Source organism: Mauremys mutica, chromosome 1 (genome assembly GCF_020497125.1).
Source record: "Mauremys mutica isolate MM-2020 ecotype Southern chromosome 1, ASM2049712v1, whole genome shotgun sequence".
Lineage (NCBI taxonomy): Eukaryota > Metazoa > Chordata > Testudines > Geoemydidae > Mauremys > Mauremys mutica.
This window is the reverse complement of record NC_059072.1, coordinates 5,953,352-5,975,420: the sequence shown is the minus strand read 5'-3', so window position 1 is coordinate 5,975,420 and position 22,069 is coordinate 5,953,352. Positions and strand designations below refer to the sequence as shown.

The following is a 22,069-nucleotide window of genomic DNA, read 5'->3' as shown; positions in this document are numbered from 1 at the left end:
GAGGAGCGGCCCCTCCTCTGCAGCTGGGGCAGGGCCGCGGTACCAGCTCCGCCGGGGGGGGCCCTTACTGCGGAAGAGCGGCGGGAGCTGGTAGCGCGGCCCTTCCCCAGCTGCAGAGGAGGGGCCGCTTCTCGGAGTGCACCGGCGGGGACAAGCGGAGGAGAAGCGGCCCCTCCTCTGCAGCCCGGGCAGGGCTGCGCTACCGGCTCCCGCCTTTCCGCGGTAAGCAACCCCCTCCCCTCCCCTCCCCAGGCGGAGCTGGTAGCGCGGCCCTTCCCCGGCTGCAGAGGAGGGGCCACTTCTTGGTGTGCACCCGCGGGGACAAGCCGAGGAGCAGCCTGTCCTCTGCAGCCGGGGAAGAGCTCCCGCCGCTCTGCCGGTAAGCGGGCACATACACGCCCGTCATTTCGCCGCCCCCTAAATTTCGCCGCCCTAGGCACCTGCTTGTTTAGCTGGTGCCTAGAGCCGCCCCTGCCTCTGGGGAGGACCGTGGCAGCTGCGTAACATCAGCACACCACCACAGGTTCGGACCAGAAAAGGAATAATATATCCAACCTTCCCAGGGAATCCGAGGGAGGGAAAAGGCACTCACTCAGCTGGAGTCTGGCCAGAAGGCCTGTGTTAACTTGGCAGAGAGGCTCCGGGAGTGGTCGGGACCTGGCTCTGATGCCTTATCTAAAGGCGAGAGCACCCTCGGTGAGTCACTCATACCCCTCCCTGCGTCTTCTACTGGGCCAGTGCCACCGCTTTGTGCAGGCCCTGGGTTTCCCCGGGAGGCCCCTACCCAAGGCTGGCCCTTTGGGACGGGCGAGATCATGGCCCGGGGTACAACGCCGGCAGCAAGGCACGAGCCGAGCCCAAACCCGCCCGGCTTACCCAGCCGTAACATGGTCTCGTTGATTTTGCTGGCAGCTTTCTCGCTCAGCAGGCCGGGGTGGTTGCTTTTGATGGAGAACAGAGTCATGACACCTAGGACAGACAGAGAGCAGGACAGGCGCATCAGCCGGGACCAGGGCTGCCGGATCAAGCAGCTAGAGAGCAGCCTGGAGCACCCACAGACTCGGTGGCTATGGTGCGTAGAGCATCACATAAGAACGGCCAGACTGAGTCAGACCAAAGGTCCATCCAGCCCTGTATCCTGTCTTCTGACAGTGGCCAATGCCAGGTGCCCCAGAGGAAATGAACAGAACAGATAATCATCAAATGATCCATCCCCTGTTGCCCATTCCCAGCTTCTGAGGCTAGGGACACCATCCCTGCCCATCCTGGCTAACAGCCATCGATGGACCTGTCCTCCATGAATAGGTCTTGAACTTATCTAGTTCCTTTTTAAACCCTGTTCTAGTCTTGGCCTTCATAACATCCTCTGGCAAGGAGTTCCACAGATTGACTGCGCATTGTGTGAAAAAATACTTCCTTTTGTTTGTTTTAAACCTGCTGCCTATTGTTTTCATTTGGTGACCCCCTAGTATGTGTCTTACGGGAAGGAGTAAATAACATTTCCTTGTTTACTTTCTCCACCAGTCATAATTTTATGGACCTCAATCATATCCCCTCTTAGTCGTCTCTTTTCCAAGCTGAAAAGTCCCAGTTTTATTAATCTCCTCATACAGAAGCCGTTCCAGACCCCTAATCATTTTTGTTGCCCTTTTCAAAACCTTTTCCAATTCCAATATATCTGTTTTGAGATGGGGCAACCACATCTGCACACAGTATTGAAGGTGTGAGCGTACCATGGATTTATATAGCAGCAATATGATATTGTCTGTCTTATTATCTATCCCTTTCTTGATTATTCCCAACATTCTGTTCGCTGTCTGGCTGCCGCTGCACATTGAGTGGATGTTTTCAGAGAACTCTGCACCATGACTCCAAGATCTTCCTTGAGTGGCAACAGCTCATTTAGACCCCACCGTTTTATATGTACAGTCGGGATCATGTTTTCCAATGTGCAGTACTTTGCATTTATCAACAGTGAATTTCATCTGCCATTTTGTTGCCAAGTCACCCAGTTTTGAGAGATCCTCTTGTAGCTCTTCGCAGTCTGCCTGGGACTTACCTATCTTGAGTAGTTTTCTATCATCTGCAAATTTTACCACCTGTTTACCCCTTTTTCCAGATCATTTATGAATATGTTGAACAGGACTGGGCCCAGTACAGACCCCTGGGGGACCCCACTATTTACCTCTCTCCATTCTGAAAACTGACCAGTTATTCCTACCCTTTGTTTCCTATCATCTAACCAGTCACTGATCCATCAGAGAACCTCCCCTCTTATCCCAGGACAGGTTGCTTTGCTACAGAGCCTTTGGTGAGGGACCTTGTCACAGCTAAATACAGGATTGGCTGGTTTCGCCCATGTTTAATGCCCCAAGAACAACCATGGGAGTGAAACCAGACAATCACAACGCTCTCAAATGAATTCGCACAGGAAAAGGGTAAAAGACAAAAACGCCCTATCACGTGTGGGCAAACACTTTTCGCAGCGCGATCACTCCATAGCTGAGCTCTCCGTCCTCATCCACAACGGAAACCTGCACAACACCTTCAAAAGATGGGGCCAGGTGCTTAAATTCCTAACTCTGCTCGACACTAAAAATCATGGACTGACCAGAGACACTGGATTTGTGGCTTATTACAACAATTTGTAACCTACTAACAATCCCCGACCCCGCTGCCTTCCTTCCCCCACCATGACTGGAGGGGTGTTAACGGGCCACTTCCCCTTGAACGGTCCCTTAGATACGTGCTAACTACTTATGCTGGACTCTCTGTTTCTCTGGTATGTAGCTGTGACGCTCTCAGTACCTTTCCCAGACCAAAGAGCTCTGGGTAGCTCAAAAGCTCGTCTCTCTCTCCCCAGGAGAAGCTGGTCTCATAACAGATAAGGCTTCACCCAGCTAAGGGACTGACTCCTTTGGCTCGGGGGACAGCGGTTCCTGCCTTAGCGCGGAAGGTTCCCAGCCCAAACCCCGCTGGGTTGTTAGCACCCACCTCGGATCAGGAAATAGCCTCCCACGATCAGCACCAGGCCGATGGGAGCCAGGACGAAGCCAGCGCGGTACCGATAGTTCTTGTAGCCCACAAAGCAGATGCCGCTGACCGAGTCTCCGTCCACCTGGTCGGGGCAGAGCCATCAGTGTCCGTCCTTCCCCAGCCTGGAGATTGGGCTGGAAATCTCACGAGAACGGGCTGGCCAACCAGGGACTGTGCCGTCCCTTTACAGGGTGAAGCTGGTGCCCATCCGGTGATGTGGCAGCCTCTGGCTCTGCCATTTGGTAGACCCGGGTTTTGTAGAGGACCCTGGCGTCGGGTGCAAACTGGGGAGGGAGTGGGATGGGGATGGAAGCTGGTGCCCCCTCTGGGTCAGTTAGAGCAGCCTGGGTATGGCCGTTGGGAGCATGGGCTGGAGAAAAGCAGGCCCCATGCAGTCTGTCAGTGCAGGGAAGGCACGACGTGGGGAGGCTGGGAAATGCTGAACCTCACTGGGGGACACAGCTGATGTTCAGATACAGGGCGCCTACAGGAGGGCCACAGGCAGCGGGGTCAACAAATGGAGCAGGAATGAGATGAGACCCTGGGGTGGTTCCTGCTCACCAAGAAACCCATCACCCCCAGGGGAGAGTGGCAGGACTTTCCCCCTTCCACTGAGAGGGGAACATCCCTGAGGGTCCCCAGGGTGGGGTGGGCACAGAGGTCTCTGTGCCGGGTGCCCCGTACCTGGGCGACGGCCAGGATGGCGACGGTGAGGACGAAGGGGATGGACCAGGTGACCAGGTGGAAGTAGGAGGTCTTGCCGAGCAGCGGCTGGTAGGTGGTGCCCAGCGCTTTGAAGGAGGTGTGCCAGGCGTAGGTCAGCATGACGAACCAGATCACCCCCGACATCAGCGAGTAGTAGACGATGACGAAGATGATCACGCAGGAGAGGGTCTCGTTGGAGCTGGGGAGGCAGGACGGGATAGGACTGGGGGGCGGGAGGGGGGTCTCTCCCCCATCCCCCACTCCGCTCCGGCTTGTTCCTGACAGACAGACCCGTGCTAGCCTGGCTCAGCACCCAGAGTGCGCCCACGCCCCCCTGATAGGGCCTTGCAGTCTGCAGGGCCCGTCACCGTAAGGGGCTCTGAGCCAAACCCTGATCCTGTGGGAGTCAGCGGGAGCTTTGCCCAGATCGCCAGCCCTGTCCCCAATCCCACCGGTTCCCTGACCACATCCGCTGGGCCTGGGGCCTGCAGCACCGCCCCTCCCAGGGCGGGCGAAGGCAAACAGACGGGGCTGGGGCGGAGGTACCTACGTCGGCTCTCCCAGCCGCATGGTGCCGTCGGCTCGGCACACGATCTCGCCGCGGGCCCCATCCATGAACTGCGCCAGCCAGCCGATGCTGCCCACGAAGAAGCAGGCGTTGACGTAGAAGAGGATGACGGCCGGGTAACGGTTCGAGTTCTTCCAGTCGGCAACAAACGTGGCCTGGGGCGGGGTGGGGGGTGGGAGAGAAGAGCCGGCAGATGGGCCGGGGTCTATGGCTGTGCGTCACCCATTCCTGCCCTTGCTCCAGACCCCTACTGCTCAGCCCCGCAGCCGGGGGCAGCACAGGGTCACGCCAGCCACCAGGGGGTGCTCTGAGCCCATGCAGATTTCCCGCAGCCCCCCGGCCCGCCCCGCCCCGCCCCGCTCACCAGGGTGAAGAAGGTGCAGAAGATGGTGACGGAGCTGAAGGCGGCGATGTACAGGTGCATGTCGCGGTGCTCGTGCTCCGTGAAGAGCGGGTTCTGGCACTGGATGCCGCAGCCCTCCACGTCCTCGTACCAGCTCTTGGGGTTGTCCGTCTGCACCAGCGGGGCCTCGCAGTGGCCCGAGCTGTTGAACTTGAGGTTCTGCACCTCGTTCTGGGGACGGGGGCGGGGTCAGAGAGGGAAGGAAAGGGATCGTTAGGGGTCGGAGGGACGCTGTCATGCGAGGACGACCCACGCTGAGGGCTGGGAACCAGGACTCCTGAGTTCTGAGTCCAAGATCTGCCACTGAGAGCTTCCCTGCCTCTGGGGGACCCGCTTACCAGGCCTGCCTCTGACAGGGATTACTCCACACACCCAGGGAGGTGGTGACACTGAACCCGTTGGGTGAAACCCCGGCCTCGCTGAAATCAACGGCAGTTTTGCCATCCATTTCCATGGGATTGGGATTCCAGCCCAGAGTCCGTAAAGCCCCTTCCAGCCAAAGTCCTTCTTGTGGCATCCTGCACTAAGCCAGCGTGGCGTGGAAGCATTTCAGTTCTCCCAGTGCGAGGACAGAGTCCTCTTCCTTTAACTGCGAGGGGAAGGGACGTGGGAGGCGGGCTGGAGAGGGGTCGACACAGAGGCTCTGCCGGGAAGGGGCCAGGGGCAGATAGCCGTGGGAATCTCCCCCTCTCCCCCAGTCAGGGTTAGAAGAAAGCCAGTCTCGCCGCGGTTCTGTGCCAGTCACAGGACGCTTGAAAACTGCCTGTCGATAACCCTCACCCGGGCACACCGGCGAGCTGTAAGACGCCTGCTTACCGGGCAGCCCTCGGGAAAGCGGTCTGTGGTGCACTGGAGGAAGTCAGGCCAGCCCCGCTCCCGCTCCACGATGGTGCACGGGCCCCGCGTGGCCTGGCACAAGGTCTGGCTGGGCAGCTCCACCTGGCCGTCCTCGCACTTGGGCATGTACACGGCGCAGAGCAAGGGCTGGATCGCGTCCCAGCAGCGAGGGGCGTTCCGCAAACCTGGCCGAAGGAAAAAGCAGCAGGGGGAACTTGGCACGGGTGTAACACACTGGCTCGGCACCGCCCTCTAGTGGCTGGGCCCAGTGACAACAGCCGCCACCCACCTACCGCTCAAGGAGTTACTCCGTTAGCTCAAGCCGGACAGGCCTGTGTTTCTGGTGCTGAAACTCCCGGTTCAATCCCCGATGGCCACCACAGCGTCTGTACAGCTGCCACTACTAGGACGTGTAACGGAACCAGGCAGGTCTGACGTGCTCCATCCAGCGCTGGATAACGGCGCACACACAGCCAGTTTCTTACCCTCCCAGTCAACAAAACCGGGGTTATTTTTGGACCTGCTCTGTTAAATGGTGCAGGGAAAAGATCAAACTCCCAGCAAGCAAGTCCACACAACACTCCTCCATCCTTCTTCTATCTCCCTTAATAGCTGTCGGGATGGGCTGGGCTGGCTGCACACCCTGGCGCTAACAGACCCTCAGTTCTCAGATATTCCAGCTGTTTCCTGTGTCACAAATCCACCGTACGGCGAGTCCTCCGCTTATGATTTTTAGCGTCACGCCACTACGTTGCCTTTCAGAGCACCTCTGTGAACGATCTCCACCTGCTTTACAAGGCACCGACATAACGCACCGGTGGAAGGCAGCCGCCTCGGGGGTGGAGGAGAAGGGTATTTTGGGCTGAGATCACGGGGGTAACCCTCCCTTCTCAGGGCAAGCGCCATGGGATGGTCAGCCTCCCCGCCGCACAGACAGGGCTACTGAACCGACCCCTCCTGCTACAAAGCCAGGCCCAGCTGGTTACACAGAGCAGGGGGGGGCCAAACTGCCTGACTGTCGGAGCCGCGTACGACAATCGTCAGACGTTTGAGAGTCAGGAGGCCCGTGGGGCTCAAGCCCCTAGACCCCCCCCCCGCTGGGCAGAAGCTGGAGATGAGGTGACACGGGGGGGTGGGCATGTGGGGTCACGTGCCCCCCCCCCAGATTTTTGCCAGGGTCACACGGTGCCACCCGGCCCCCTCCCCGCGGCCGTGGGGAGAGGCAGCGGCACACAGCTGGGAGCTGCAGGGCGGCCGCTGCTTTTTGCGGCTACCTCTCCCTGTGGAGCTAAAGCAGCAGCCGCCCTGCAGCTCCCAGCTGTGTGCCGCAGCCTCTCCACGCCGCGCTAACGCTGGGAGATGCAGGGACTAGGGCAGAGGTGGGCAAACTATGGCCCGCGGGCCACATCCGGCCCGTGGGACCCTCCTGCCCAGCCCCCGAGCTCCTGGCCCAGGAGGCTAGTCCCCAGCCCCTCCCCCACTGATCCCCCTCCCCGCAGCCTCAGCTCACCCCACCACCGGTGCAATGCTCTGAGCCGGGGGGGGGGGGAACGGGGGGTTGGATGGGGCAGGAATCCTGGGGGGCCGTCAGGGGGCAAGAAGCGGGGGGGTCGTATAAGGGTCGGGGGCCGGGCCACACCTGGCTGTTTGGGGAGGCAGAGCCTCCCCTAACCAGCCCTCCATACAATTTTGGAAACCGGATGCAGCCCTCAGGCCAAAACGTTTGCCCGCCCCTGGACTGGGGGCTGCTGAGCGGAACGGGGGGTGGGGGAAGTAGGGTAACCAGCCAGCAAGTGTAAAAAATCGGGACGGGGGTGGGGGGTAATAGGAGCCTATATAAGAAAAAGCCCCAAAACCAGGACTGTCCCTCTGAAGTCCGGACATCTGGTCACCCGGGGTGGGGGGACGGGACATGCCTGGGGAATGTGACTCACGCTGTTGGGGAGGGTGAATATTTCAATCGTGCTCCCCCACTCTCAGGAGGCACCAGTCGGCTCTGGCAGCAGCCCTGAGCCTCTCCCCACCAGTGGAAAACGGGGGTGACACGGGGGGCTCCGCAAGCCGCACTTTAACTGCAGAAGAGCCGCAAGAGACTCACGAGCCCCGTGGGGTTCGGCCGCGCCTGGCCTGGGGTTCCCTTTATCTAGCCAAGGAGGACAACAGGCTAAGGTGACTCCGCTGGGATTTGAACCGCCAGCTCCAGGGAAGGCGGGGAAATGGGCAGAGCGCGGAGCCGGTTATGAACGTCATTAACCCTTAGTTGCCAACGAAAGCCCTACCTCAAAAAGCCAATAAAGATGAAACGTAGCGAGTAGCCAAACGGCTCCTCCCCTAACCTGGGCCCAAGCCTAGGCTGGGAGGGCAGCGGCCCCGATTCCTCTCCCCAGGAACAGCTCCTCAAACCTCCGGCTCCCTGTCGCCTCCTATCAGGACCGTCTGCCGCAGCGGGTCGGCCCATTGGTCCTTCTTCTTTGAAATCCATCGTCCCTCAGTGACCAATGACTGAATCTCCCGTGAAAGGCCAAACAAATACCCCACAATGCACCAGGACAATTGTACCAACACTGTGGTGTGGAAACCGGCCCCCCGTAGTGATCAAAGCAGCATCGAGGCAGCGGTCCTGAGCCGGCAGGACACTCGTGATCATCTCCGACCACAAGGCCGTTCCTTGCTGCCTCAATACCCACTCGCCCCTCTGATGGGAGCAGCGTGCGGTCATTGCCGGCCTAGGCACCTCTGGGCTGGTGAGGCGGGTGGAAGATACTGTATCTCCTTCCCTGTCTCTTCAGCTCGGTGACTGATGCCCTGAACGTCCCAACCAGCCAGGCTGCTGAGTCATCGATGGCAGCCCCTGCAGGGACACGTCTCCTCCTGCCGCGGTTGTTTGCAAGGGTTTGGTAATCGGTGGCCGGCTTGCAAGCAGGCCCTGTGATTATCCCGGCTCCGCAGCCCTCCTGCTAATGGGACTTTTTGAGATCAACAAGTGAGCGATTTGCACGGACGCTGGCAAAGCAGGTGAAGGATCATAGAGATGAGCTCATTGCAAAAACACACGGGATACCGACGTATCCAGAACACTACGACATCTAAACACACGTTCCCTCGGCAGCGTCTTCTCTTTGCCTGGCCTCTCTGCAACTTTAATTAGCTTTGACTTCCCCGTCTCTCTCTGTAGCGAATTATTGCTCCTTATGGAGAAGGCAGTCTGGTCTAGTGCTTAGAGCACGGGCGCAAGTGGCAGGACTAAGGCTCCATGTTTGTCACGGAAGTCGCAGCAGGAGTTTGGGCGTGGGGGGCTCAGGGGTGGGGTGGTGCTTACCTGGGGGGGGGGGGCTCCTCAGAAGGGAGGCAGGAGCTCCTCTCCCTCAGTGCCTAGCTCCATGGGCTGCCTCCGCCTGCAGGCACCGTCTCAGCAGCTCCCATTGGCCGTGGTTCCCAGCCAATGGGAGCTGCAGAACCAGGGCTTGGGACGGAGGGAGGCAGCACATGGAACTAGGAGCTGGGGTCCCCACTTCCCAGGAGCCAGGTAGGGAGCCTGCCCCAGCCCCAGCAACCCCCCCTCCCAGCATCCGCAGCACCCAAGGCCACAACCCCCCCCTCAGCACCTGCGGTGCACCCCTAGGCCACGACTTCCCCCCTCACTGCTCCCCAAGCACCTGCAAGGCCCCCAGGCTGAGACTCCCTCCCCAGCACCCCCCAGGCTGCGCCCTCCCCCAAGTTTTAGTCAGGGGGTATATAGTAAAAGTCACGGGCAGGTCACAGGCCGTGAATTTTTGTTTACTGCCCGTGACCTGTCCATGACTTTTACTGAAATTACCCGTGACTAAAATGTACCTTTAGTCCTGGCTCCTGGGTTCGCGTCCCAGCCCCGTCATTGACGGACTGTGTGATCTCAGCAAGTCATTTAAGCCAGTGGTTCTCGACCAGGGCTACATACACATCAACTCATCTCGATATTGGCCTAGTGTGACAACAGGCTGCAAAAAGAAGCACTAGCGAAGTCAGTACAAACTAAAACTTCATACAGACAATGACTTGTTTAGCCTGCTCGATATACGCTACACTGAAACGTAAGTACAATATTTATAGTCCAATTGATTTACTTTATAATTCTACAGCAGAAAGGAGACGGTCAGCACGTTTTCGGTAACAGTGCGCTGTGACACATTGGTATTTGTAAAAAGAACAGGAGTACCTGTGGCACCTTAGAGACTAACAGGTTTATTTCAGCATAAGCTTTTGTGGGTAAAAAAACCCTTCTTCACATGCACGGAGTGAAAATTGCCATAATTACTACTATAAAATTACCATATTACCAGAAATATTACCAGAAAATTACCATAATTGCCAGATGACAAAAAAGACCAGTGTAAAGCCAACACTGCCGAAGGCCACCTCATCGCCAGCACGGCGCTACACCGTCACTTGACTCAACAGACCCGGCTGGAAGACCCATTGCAACATCGGTGGTCATGCACCGTGCATCTCCGGGTTCCCCAGGGAAGTCCAGTCAACGGTGGAAGACCTGCCCTTTGAAGGCTCTGATTGTGTAAGCAAGTCGTGTTTAAGTGAGGTGACGCTTGGGGGCACGCAAGACAAATCGGACTCCTGAAAGGGGGGGTCAGTCGTCTGGAAAGGTGGAGAACCACTGATTTAAACCTCTTGGTTCTCCGCTCCCCCCTACATGTATGGGGATAATACTGCCACCTCTCAGAGATAGCACTACACCTTGGGAGCCTCCCTGCTGCGACTGCAAACAGGCTAGTGCGTGAGCGCCAGGGGTGGCACCAGTTTGCCCCTGAGCCAGCCAGTCCTCCAGAAATATAGATCTTTGAAACACGCCACACATCGTTCACCCGTGGAACTCACTGCTTCAGGACAGAGACAAATAGTAAGATTCAAAATAACAATTAGACACGCATCTGACCGAACAAAAAATCAGTAGGGCCCGATTAACACTTTAACCTTGTCATGCTAGCAAAGCCCTTACTTAAGAGAACGCTCGAGTTGAGACTTTGAACATAAATTATTAGGCAATTCTAAGCTGAAGGGATACCACACTCTCAAATGCCAAAGTATTTTTTATTAAACGTAAAAATAAAGTAAAAGCGAGACCACCGACGAGCAAAACTCCTTTTCGGCATTGGCAAAGTAACACCGCGGCGTCATGCAGGCGCCTTGGGGCTCGGAAGTGATGAGAAAGGGGGAGGTGGAAGTGAAACGGATGATCCCGTTTTGCTAATCAAACCAATGAGAAATGCCAAGTGTGAGCAGCTGGCGTCAGAGAAGCAAATTCAAATTTTAAATCGTTTCCAGGTTCATTATCTCACCTGTTGTTAGGAGAATAGGAAAGGCCGTTTGTTTATTAACAACATTTGGATTTTTGTCCTGACCAGCATTTCAGCATCAGTTTTAACTCCGCCATTGGTGCCCCTGCCAATGCTGGCACAGGGTACATATCCCGCACGGCCCTGGTGTCCTCACCCACCCCCCTCTTACAGGGCCGAGTCCTTCCCAGACCCCGCTCACTTCTAAATATGGGTCAGAGACTCCCTCACAACTTCACCCAACGGCTTATACCAGCAGAAACACCCCCCCCCCCCCCAACCATCTCGCAGTGAGCCTGGAAGGTCAGTGGATTATATCACCATGTGACAAGATGGGGCTATATTCATGTGTATTGGCATGGAAGCAAAGTTAGTCCCTGGAGAAGCGAGCATTTCCTGTCTGTATGTGAAGGGTTGGTAGGGGACATGTGGCTCTATGAACTGTCCTGGGAAGTTATGTCTGAAAAGGGTTGCGCGGGGTGTGTGTGTGTGTGTCTGTCTCTGGCTACTTCAAGAGAGTGGATGGTTACAGGACAGCAGCACAGGGGGCAGAGCTAAGGTTAATCTGGGAACTACACTTGCATGAACATTGCTGGCTCTGCATCCCACTAGATTTAGATTAAGGTCCCCTTGCATTTCTAAGGACCACAAAATCTTTTGCATGAAGCCTCAGGTGTCGTTTCAGAGCAAGTGGAGCTTTTAAGGGGCCTGGGTTTCACGGGTATTTAGTGAGCGCGGTTCCTGAGCTCAGAGAGGAGTGGGCGTGGTTCCCAAGGAGCTGCAGTGTAAATGAGGCACAGACAGTCTTGTATGTGCAAGCAGGCAGAAGGCTGCACACTGGCTGAGGAGCATGCCTGCGTCTGGCTGATTAACAGCAAGAGTGAACAAGTCCTGACGGGTGCTGGCCTCATGGACTCGTACACCAGACCCAACTTGGGCGGAAGGTTTGGACATGGAGACGGAAGCGGCCCGGTGAGTCCCGCAGGAGGAGGAGGCGATCCAAGGGGGAGCAGCCTGGAAGAAGGTGGGAAGAGAGATGGGCGGGCAGGAGCTGAGAACAAGGACGGAGGGAGGAGAGGGTGTTGCCGTGTGGGGACTCGGAGGGGAGGCAGCCGCTGAAGCAGACGGCAAAGTGAACATAGCGGACGAGGGGTGCGGCTCCCGTGATGGGAGTGGAGGAGGTATCCAGGCTGGGCGCAGGGAGCTTTTCAGCAGTAACTGGGCGAGGAGGCAGAGGGGAAGGTTTACAGGAAAATTCAGATCAGGCGTCCCCACCTGAAATGTGACGGGGGACATCCTGGAGGGGGATGAGAGGCGCGTGAGCACAGACTGGAATGGGAAGACGCTTATTTGGGGCTGAACTGCTGAATCCTGCTGTTCAAACAAGAATGATCTGAGGTCTGGGACACCAGTCTTACAGCGACAGGCTAGAGACGCTCAGTCTATTTCATTCACCCAAGATAAGGCGAGGAGGTGACCATGATGGTAGGGGGAAGACATTTGCTAGCAGAGGGCTCAGCTGTCAAGCAGGCCTTGACGCTGCAGCCTACATTAACCACGCACCAGCCACAGACGCTTAGGCTCTTCTACTTACTGTCTGTGCTAAATGAGACACAAACACACCTGAGAGCCCATCTCTCAGACACCCAAAGCCTCTGTCCTCTCACTCCTAGCAACAGGCAGACCACGCATTCTCTGTGCCAAGGGGAGTCTGGTCCAATGGTCAGAGCATGGACCTGGGTGCCAGGACTCCTGGGTTCTATCCCCACCTCTAGGAGCAGACCTGGTTCCACTCCCAGCTCTGCCACTTATCAGAGGGGTAGCCGTGTTAGTCTGGTTCTGTAGAAGCAGCAAAGAATCCTGTGGCACCTTATAGACTAACAGATGTTTTTGCAGCATGAGCTTTCGTGGGTGAATACCCACTTCTTCAGATGCAAGTAGTGGAAATTTCCAGGGGCAGGTAAATATAAGCAAGCAAGAAGCAAGCTAGAGATAACGAGGTTAGATCAATCAGGGAGGATGAGGCCCTGTTCTAGCAGTTGAGGTGTGAAAACCAAGGGAGGAGAAACTGGTTCTGTAATTGGCAAGCCATTCACAGTCTTTGTTTAGTCCTAAGCTGATGGTGTCAAATTTGCAGATGAACTGGAGCTCAGCAGTTTCTCTTTGAAGTCTGGTTCTAAAGTTTTTTTGCTGCAAGATGGCCACCTTAAGGTCTGCTATTGTGTGGCCAGGGAGGTTGAAGTGTTCTCCTACAGGTTTTTGTATATTGCCATTCCTAATGTCTGATTTGTGTCCATTTATCCTTTTCCTTAGAGACTGTCCAGTTTGGCCGATGTACATAGCAGAGGGGCATTGCTGGCATATGATGGCATATATTACATTGGTGGACGTGCAGGTGAATGAACCGGTGATGGTGTGGCTGATCTGGTTAGGTCCTGTGATGGTGTTGCTGGTGTAGATATGTGGGCAGAGTTGGCATCGAGGTTTGTTGCATGGATTGGTTCCTGAGCTAGAGTTACTATGGTGCGGTGTGCAGTTGCTGGTGAGAATATGCTTCAGGTTGGCAGGTTGTCTGTGGGCGAGGACTGGCCTGCCACCCAAGGCCTGTGAAAGTGTGGGATCATTGTCCAGGATGGGCTGTAGATCCCTGATGATGCGTTGGAGGGGTTTTAGCTGGGGACTGTATGTGATGGCCAGTGGAGTCCTGTTGGTTTCTTTCTTGGGCTTGTCTTGCAGTAGGAGGCTTCTGGGTACACGTCTGGCTCTGTTGATCTGTTTCTTTATTTCCTCGTGTGGGTACTGTAGTCTTGAGAATGCTTGGTGGAGATTTTCTAGGTGTTGGTCTCTGTCTGCGGGGTTAGAGCAGATACGGTTGTACCTCAGTGCTTGGCTGTAGACAATGGATCTTGTGGTGTGTCCGGGATGGAAGCTGGAGGCATGAAGGTAGGCATAGCGGTCGGTAGGTTTTCGGTATAGGGTGGTGTTAATGTGACCATCACTTATTTGCACCGTGGTGTCTAGGAAGTGGACCTCCCGTGTAGATTGGTCCAGGCTGAGGTTGATGGAGGGGTGGAAGCTGTTGAAATCATGGTGGAATTTTTCCAGAGTCTCCTTCCCATGGCTCCAGATGATGAAGATGTCATCAATGTAGCTCTGCCACTGATTCTCTGTGTGACTCTGCTGGTCACATCACCCGCCCTGCAACTCGGTTTCTCCACCTGCCAAACAGGGATAACACTTCCCCAGCTCACCGACGTGCCTGTAACACGCACTGAGGCCCTCGGTCGGAAGTCACTAGAGCAGGCCCAAGCAGTATACCCACCAGGGTGAAATACACCAACGTCCGATATTGATCTTGGGGAGTGGGGCTCATCTTACAGGCTGGCCACTGGGCTGCCTCCAGGGTGGAGAGATCTTCTACCCTCCCTGCATTCACCCCCAGCTTTCCCTCTCCTGCAGGGCCGTGATCACAGGGCTGGGGGTACAGCCGGGGCACCCCACTAGCTCCACGAGGAAAGAAAAGGCAGCTCCTGGGAAAGAGCACGTCTTCCCTCTCCGCACTCGGGAGCTTTTTAGTATAACGTCTGCCTGGAGTAGGAGCCGTCTGGAGAATGCCCTGGTGCACCGAGCCACTCCTCACTTTGTCCGCCAGTCCAACACACACTGTGCGAGCAGGGGAACGCAGGGGCCCCAGCACCCCTTTGCTTCCCAACAGGGGCGCCTCTCCTCCCTCCACACAGGCTCAGAAGAGAGGACGGGGGGAACCTTCCCCTCCCAGCGGGCACCGAGGGCTGGGGAAAGGATCCAAGAACCGCTGCCAGCCAGGAGGCAGGGCTGGCTCCTTTCCAGACAGCTGCGAGTGCACCGTTTGCCTGCGCCTGTTGGAATCTGCGTCAGCTGATGCTGCAGGCCCCAATCTGCTGCAGCCGCCCGACCCCTCCGCAGAACGTCACAGTCCCTGGAGGATATCAAGCCTCTGAGAAAGGCTGGCATTGCCGGAAGGAGTTTGCTGCGGCAACCGCATGCAAGGTTTTCCAAAGGGCTCAGCGCTGGCCTAATTCTGCTCTCCCTGAAGTCAATGAGACTCCCCCATTGGCGACTACGGGAGCTGGGTGAGGCTAACATGGAGGGGTTTTGAAAAGCGCAACCTGACAGCTTCTTCAAGAAGCACAAGCTGCAGAAAACCCCGCTGCCCGCAAAGAAGTCGTGACGTTAGCTAAGGAGACTCACCCCCACTGCCCCAACGACCCAGCTCCGGCCGGCTTCCAATGAAACCGTTAATGCTTTTTGTATTTAGATTTAAAAAAAAAAATCAAATTAAGCTTTTGCATTACTGTGCCTTGAAACTTAAAGACACGTTAGAAGAGGATCCAAACAGGGCTGGGAGCGGAATGGGTCTTGCTACTTCGCTAGCATCTGCAGATCACTGCAGCTAAGGGAAAACCGTGACCGGGGCTGTCAGTGCTTCAAGCCAGGAATTGAGGGAATCAGGAATAAATCTCTTCCCATGATACAGTGTTGCTCTATATTCACAGAGTTCAAGGCCCGAAGGGGTCATTAGATCATCCTGCCCTCCTGTGTAACCCAGGCCACGACGTTTCCCCTGGGCTGAGCAAGTCACTTGCATTTGACTTAAGTGTATCTCCCCGAAAGGCCTCCCTCCAGGTTTGATCTGAAGACAGCAAGAGCTGGAGAATTCACCATTTATTAAAGACGACGTTAGGACCCCGTATTTCCTCCCCACGGACACCCTTATCCGCTGTAATCAAGTCACCTCTTTATCTTCTTTTGGACGAGCTAAACGGACTGAGCTCTTTCGGTCTCACCGCGAGGCATTTTCTCCAGCCCTTGAACCATTTCTGCGGCTCTTCTCTGCACCCGCTGCAATTTTACAACATTCTTTTTAAAACGCAGACGCTAGGCCTGGACGTGGTATTCCAGTATTTTGCCACTGACAGAGGTCAAAACACCTCCTTTCTCCTGGCCTTTATACAGCCCTTTTGTCACAGGATGGCACTGGGAGCTTGCCCACTTCCACAGTCACTGCTTTCCAGGATGCAGTCCCCCATTCTGTGCCTAGGTGCCACACTCTTTGTTTCTAGGTGTAGGACTTTGCATTGGTCTGTATCAAAACACATATTCAGAGTTGGGTTCTCCTGCTGCACCCATCACCATGGTATCGGAGCGCCAGAAATACATCATATGGTCCTTTTTGTCTTCCGCTAAAGCACACGGCATCCCAGACGAACCACTGGTTGACTCAAATACGGGCAGCTCTACCTTCCTAGAGTTATAACTCACCCTGTCCCCCGCAGCTATCATCCTCGTGTTGAGAGACAGCCGACGAAAGCTACAACTCAGGCTAATTTGGGATACCATGTTGAGTGGGCACATCTAAAGAAGCATTCAATCACACTAACCAGGCCTCCAGCACAGAATCTGAGACCCCTAGGGTTAGAAGGGACCGCAAGGGTCATCTGGTCTAACTCTCTGCCAAGAGGCAAGAGAAACCACCCAAGACAGATGGCTACCCAGCCTCTTTTTGAAAACCTCCAGTGAAGGAGATTCCCTGACCTCCCTAGGCGTCTGTTCCATTGTCCTCCTGGCCTTACAGTTAGCAAGAGTCTCCTGAGATTTAATCTAAATCTGATTCCTGGTAGTTTTGTCTACAGGCAAACAGTCCAAAAAGGAGAATATACTAATAGTAACAGCACAACACGAGTTCAGGCAGAGACAATATTAGCCATGTATGACCCTCATACACTGCAAGCCAGTTGGTGCTGTTGGTTTCCTCCATCGAAACGTGGACGTCTTCCATCTTTAACAAGGAGGTGCATCCTATGGACACTGCTTGCCCCGCGTCCAGCGCCTGGTGCCGTTGCATGCAGGGCTCTGTAGTTTCAACAGTATGCACACAGATACTAAAGCTGGGGACAGCTTCAGTGCGCACCAGCTAATGCAAATTAGATTTGGCGCGTGGGATCCTGGCAGATTGCTAGTGCAAGCGTCAGCCGGGGAAAGGCTGGCTACCGCCACGTGCCGCAGGGTGTGCTGATGAATGCTCAGAACGAACAGGGCGCACCAGACCACCGGGGCAGCAAAAGCTCATTTAGTTCGCTGAGCCGCGATTTTATCATGGTGAAACCTGCCAGACGCACTCGGAGAGCGAAGTTCTCCATTCAGCCGTCCACCAGCCACGGCAACAGCAGCGTTCACAGCCCAAAACCAGTATGTCTGACGCCCAACACTCGCCCCTGGGCGGCTTTTACAGCCCACTCTCTTGGGAGTTCTAATGAGGGGGCCAACCCTGGTTTTGGGAGTTGGGCTGAGACCAGTGTCATATACACCTCTACCTCGATCTAACACTGTCCTTGGGAGCCAAAAAATCTTACTGTGTTATACTGAACTTGCTTTGATCCACTGGAGTGTTCAGCCCCCCTGGAGCACTGCTTTCCCATGTTATATCTGAACCCATGTTTGGTATATCTCCAATTATTATTACCTATCTCCTAGAACTGGAAGGGACCTTGAAAGGTCATTGAGTCCAGCCCCCTGCCTTCACTAGCAGGACCAATTTTTGCTCCAAATCCCTAAGTGGCCCCCACAAGGATTGAACTCACAACCCTGGGTTTAGCAGGCCAATGCTCAAACCACTGAACTATCCCTCCCCCCTGTTGTATCGGGTGGTGTTCTAGTGAGGTAGTGGTGTACCAGGCAATAATTTACAGCTCCTCCTGACACAGGCCAGGTCAGAACTGGCACACTAGAGATCCAGGAAAGAGACAATGGCCCTAAGCCAGCGACTCTCCACCTTTCCAGACCCCTTCCAGGAGTCTGTTCTGTCTTGCGCACCCCAAGTTTCATCTCACTTAAAAACGACTTACAAAATCAGACAAAAAGACAAGTGTCCCAGCGCACTATTACTGACAAATTGCTGCCTTTCTCATTTCCCCTATCACTGTAAAATAAATCAATTGGACTATAAATATTGTACTCATGTTTCAGTGTAGCGTATATCGAGCAGGCTAAACAAGTCATGGTCTGTATGAAACTGTAGTTTGTACTGACTTTGCTGGTGCTTTTTTTGCAGCCTGTGGTAAAAGTAGGCCAATATCTAGATGAGTCAATGTACCCTCTGGAAGACCCTTGCGTACCCCCAGGGGTACGTGTACCCCTGGTTGAGAACCACTGTCCTAAGCCACCCAATTCCCCCAGCTCCTTCATTTGCACCTGACCAATTCCCTCCCCGACTTTCCACCCTCATCCTCCAGGGACAGCAGCCTTCGGAGGGTTCCCCCTCCAGGGCTGGGAATCAGCTGCTGCTGCGACCAGGCTTCATTGAAGCCAGGCTGTGGAATCGTCCCTGGTAACTGCTGGCTCCTGCCTGTTTAGATCACAGACAGCAATGGAGGGTTGGTCCTCGCCCTCCTGGCTGCAGGGAAGAACACTGATTTACGGGGACCAAGCAAAGCCACCCTCCATTCTGCCTTGCGGCTCAGCGGTGAAACTGCCCCCAGCTCAGTCCTGAGGGCAGACAAGCCGCAGGAAAAACCCCAGCCTGGGACTCCGAACCTGGCCGGAGCGCGCCACACCAGCAGACAAAGAGTCACGTTCCCCTTTGCATTTCCAAGTGCAGAGCTGCTCAGGGAAGCCACCGGTGGGAATGACCGGTCGCTTTCCTGGCCACACCTGCACCTCCGAGCGCCGCACCCAGCGTGCCATCCCCGGTCCCACGTAGCTTGGCACTGTATGAACCTAGGGTCACTGTAGGGCTGGTGTGACGACGCACTGTGCGCTGTCAGTGGGGACCGAACCCTGGATCATCAGTACCAAAAGTACAGACCTGTGATGCTTGAGCTAAAGGAACCCGGCTGCCAGCTGGTGCCTGGAGAAGGCTCTCACCACTTCGACCCAGCCACTTTAAGCTGGTGCATTACAGCAAAAGGAATAAAGGGAGTCCAGGATACATCTGTAAGGAGAACTACACTCCCCTGTGACCTGCCCCCCAATTCCCCAAGCCCCCTGTGAGCTCTGCTTCTCTCCCCGCTGCCGCCTGCACTCGCCCACCCAATGCCCAGTGATCTACCCCCGTATGGTGTGCCCTAAAATACCCCCTCCTTTTAGACCCAATGGCCCCATAACACGCCTGTATGGCCTGTCCCCTGCTCCTCCAGGCTCCCTCTGAACCCGTCCTGTGCCCCCCCAGCACTTCCCCCCAATACCTCCTGCATTTGCCCCCAGCGCCCCATGATGCGCCCCCTCCCCCAAGCCTCCTGCATGACCCACCCCTCCCCCTGCATTTGCCCACAGCCCTTCCCCCATGACCTGCCCCATCCCCCAAGGCTTCCTACATGACCTGCCCGCTCCCCCTGAATTTGCCCCCATGCCCTGCCCCATGCATTTGCCCCCTGGCCCCATAGCCTACCCCCCTGCATTGGTCCCCAGCACCCCAAGCCCTGCCCCCTCCCCCTCCCCCGGCACTGGCCCCAGACCCCATGCTGTACCTTGTGCATTTGCCCCCTGGCCCCGTAGCCCACCCTCTTGCATTAGCCCCCCACCCCCTATATCCTGCCCTCTCCCTGGCATTAACCCCCAGCACCCTGTGCCCTGCCCACTCCCCCTGCCCCCATGTTCTGTGCCCCCCACATTAACCCCCAGCACCCCATGCCCTGCCCCCATGTTCTGTGCCCCCCACATTAACCCCCAGCACCCTGTGCCCTGCCCCGGCCCCCCGCCCTCGTACCGGACCAGAGCAGCAGCTTGTCGTGCGCCTCCTCCTGGGAGCCCGAGTCGGCGGCCAGCAGCGTGGAGGTGGCGGCGTAGGGCAGCGCCGAGCCCAGGCAGGCGGTGGAGCGGAGGCGCTCGCAGGGCGCCGCTCGCTTGCAGCGGTCCCGGGCGGCCGAGGCGTTGGGCTGCGCCCCGCGGCAGGCGGGCGGCCCCGGGCCCGGGCTCAGCAGCAGCAGCAGCAGCCCCCAGAGCAGGGGGCCCCGCGCCGGGCCCATCCCCAGCGCCCCCTCGCCTCCCCTAGGGCGAGCCGGGCCCCGGGGCCGCGGGCCACTCTGCAAACTCCCAGCCATCTTGGGCAGCCTCGCCCCGCGGCCCCCCCGCCGCCAGGCTCATCCTAGCGACCCCCCCTCAGTGCCCACCCCCCAGCCTGCCCCCTTCGCTCCCCCAGCCCCCAAAGGGCCCGCAGGAGGGAGGGACGGGCCTGGAAACGCGCCTCCCCCCCGATCCCTTTCTTGCGCGCAACAGCCCGAAAAGTTTGCAGAAAAGTTTGCCAGGGAAAGTTGGGAAACAGCCCCGCCCCCCCCCTCCGGGATCCGCCGCCGCCTCCTCCCGCTAGAAACGGGTCTTGCGCCTTCTCCTTCCCTGCCTCCTTTGTTGTCCCGGATCCGGGCTCAGGAATGCGCCGGCTGGAGGGAGCCAGAAAGAGCGAGCGGGGCCCGCCCCCTGCTCCGCGCGGCGGGCGAAGGGACGCCCCTCGCCTGGCTTCCCAGCCGGGGGCTCTGGCTGCAAGTAACGGGGAGCCCCCCCCCGAACCGGGGAGCGCTCCGCAGGCAGGGAGACGCGAGCCGGAGGGAGACCCTGTGGCTGGAGCGCTTAGGGCACATTTTGGGCAGGACAAAGGGACGGCAGGGTGCCCCCGGGGGAGGGGGATGTGTGTGTCTTGGTCCAACTCCAGTTGGTTCCACGGCCCTTCGGCAGCCGAGCCGGATTCTGGGCCCTGCCCTCTGCCAGGGAAGCCACGTCCACACGATCATAGACTCTTAGGGGGGGAGGAGACCTCCGGAGGTCATCTAGGCCAGGTCTGGAAGTGCCCTGGGCTTGAAAACGATCTGGCATCCATGAGTTCCTGAGGGATAGCTCAGGGGTTTGAGCACTGCCCTCCTAAACCCAGGGTTGTGAGCTCAATCCTTAAGGGAGCCATTTAGGGATCTCTAGGGCAAAAATCTGTCTGGGGATTGGTCCTGTGGTGAGCAGGGGGTTGGACTAGATACCTCCTGAGGGCCCTTCCAACCCTGATAGTCTGTGATGTAAAGAGCCACAACCTCCATCTGAATCCTTGCTCCAAATCTGTCCTCCATTCAAAGTCTCTCTCTGCAGCCCTGTTTTTGGATCAGAGTCCAGACCCTCCCAGGCCATGGTTTTCAAGTGGTGGGCTGTGAACCCCTGGGGGTCCCCAGACTGTCTAAGATTTCCAAAGGGGGCCACTCCTCCATTTGAAAATTTTTAGGGGTCCACAAATGAAAAAAGGTTAACCCCCCCCCCCCAATCTAGGGCCGTGGTTCTCAACCTTCCCAGACTCCTGTACCTCTTTCAGGAGTCTGATTTGTCTTGCGTTTCCTCTCACTTAAACACTACTTGCTTTCAAAATCAGACCTAAGAATTCAAAAGTGCCCCAGCGCACTAGTACTGAAAAAAGTGCTGAGTTTCTCATTACCACCATATGACTATAAAATAAATCAATTGGAATATAAATCCTGTACTTACATTTCAGTCTATCATAGGTAGAACAGTATAAACAAGTCATTGCATGAAATTTTAGTTCATACTAACTTCGCTAATGCTTTTAGCGTAGCCTGTTGTAAAACTAGGCAAATATCTAGATGAGCTGAGTACTCCCTGGAAGACCCCTGTGCACCCCCAATGATACATATACCCCAGCTGAGAACCACTGATCTAGGGCAGTAGTTTGGGGCTGCTAATGCCCCTCCCCCATCAACCTAAGGTTTTTGGAAGTTCCCCGTCTCCGGCCCAGATCTGTGATCGTTCATGTCCAGTAAATCCTGTAAGTGGATTTTGTATCACTCCAGAATGTATTTAAATATCTATTACATATTAATGCGATAGATTATTAGGTAACTGCCTATAGAAGAGCGATGTATTAGCTCATTCATACTCCTGTAGATTGTCCAAGCCACTTTTAAGCCCCAGTGTGCTAGATGCTGGACAGACTAGACATAAAAAACCAACAGTCCCTTTGCACTAGAATTTCCCCTCTGGTTCCAGGCTGCCGTTGCCCCAGGTTTGGTGCTACGTGCCCACCAGCGCCCTGCCCGTGGTGCAGACCCGCTTGTGGTGCACTCATGCTGAAGGCAGCATGGATGTTTTTACCACTGCCGCCAATTCAGAGCAACAACGTGAGGATAAAAACCGGCAGGGTCCGGTCCCCACTAGTTCCCTTGGGTGCTG

General features: G+C 56.2%; 1 protein-coding gene across 1 annotated transcript in view; it reads right to left on the bottom strand.

Moving 5' to 3' along the window:
* Positions 1-19,988, bottom strand: part of SMO (smoothened, frizzled class receptor) — a 35,058-nt gene extending 15,070 nt beyond the window's left edge. The window contains exons 1-7 of the mRNA XM_045028123.1: positions 19,620-19,988; positions 5,529-5,734; positions 4,674-4,883; positions 4,292-4,464; positions 3,721-3,940; positions 2,995-3,118; positions 877-969 (exon numbers count right to left, since the gene is read on the bottom strand). Of these exons, the coding sequence (XP_044884058.1) occupies positions 877-969; positions 2,995-3,118; positions 3,721-3,940; positions 4,292-4,464; positions 4,674-4,883; positions 5,529-5,734; positions 19,620-19,953 (1,360 nt within the window). The 5' untranslated portion in view covers positions 19,954-19,988. The remainder of the gene's footprint in view (positions 1-876; positions 970-2,994; positions 3,119-3,720; positions 3,941-4,291; positions 4,465-4,673; positions 4,884-5,528; positions 5,735-19,619) is intronic.
* Between the last annotated feature and the right edge of the window lie 2,081 nt (positions 19,989-22,069).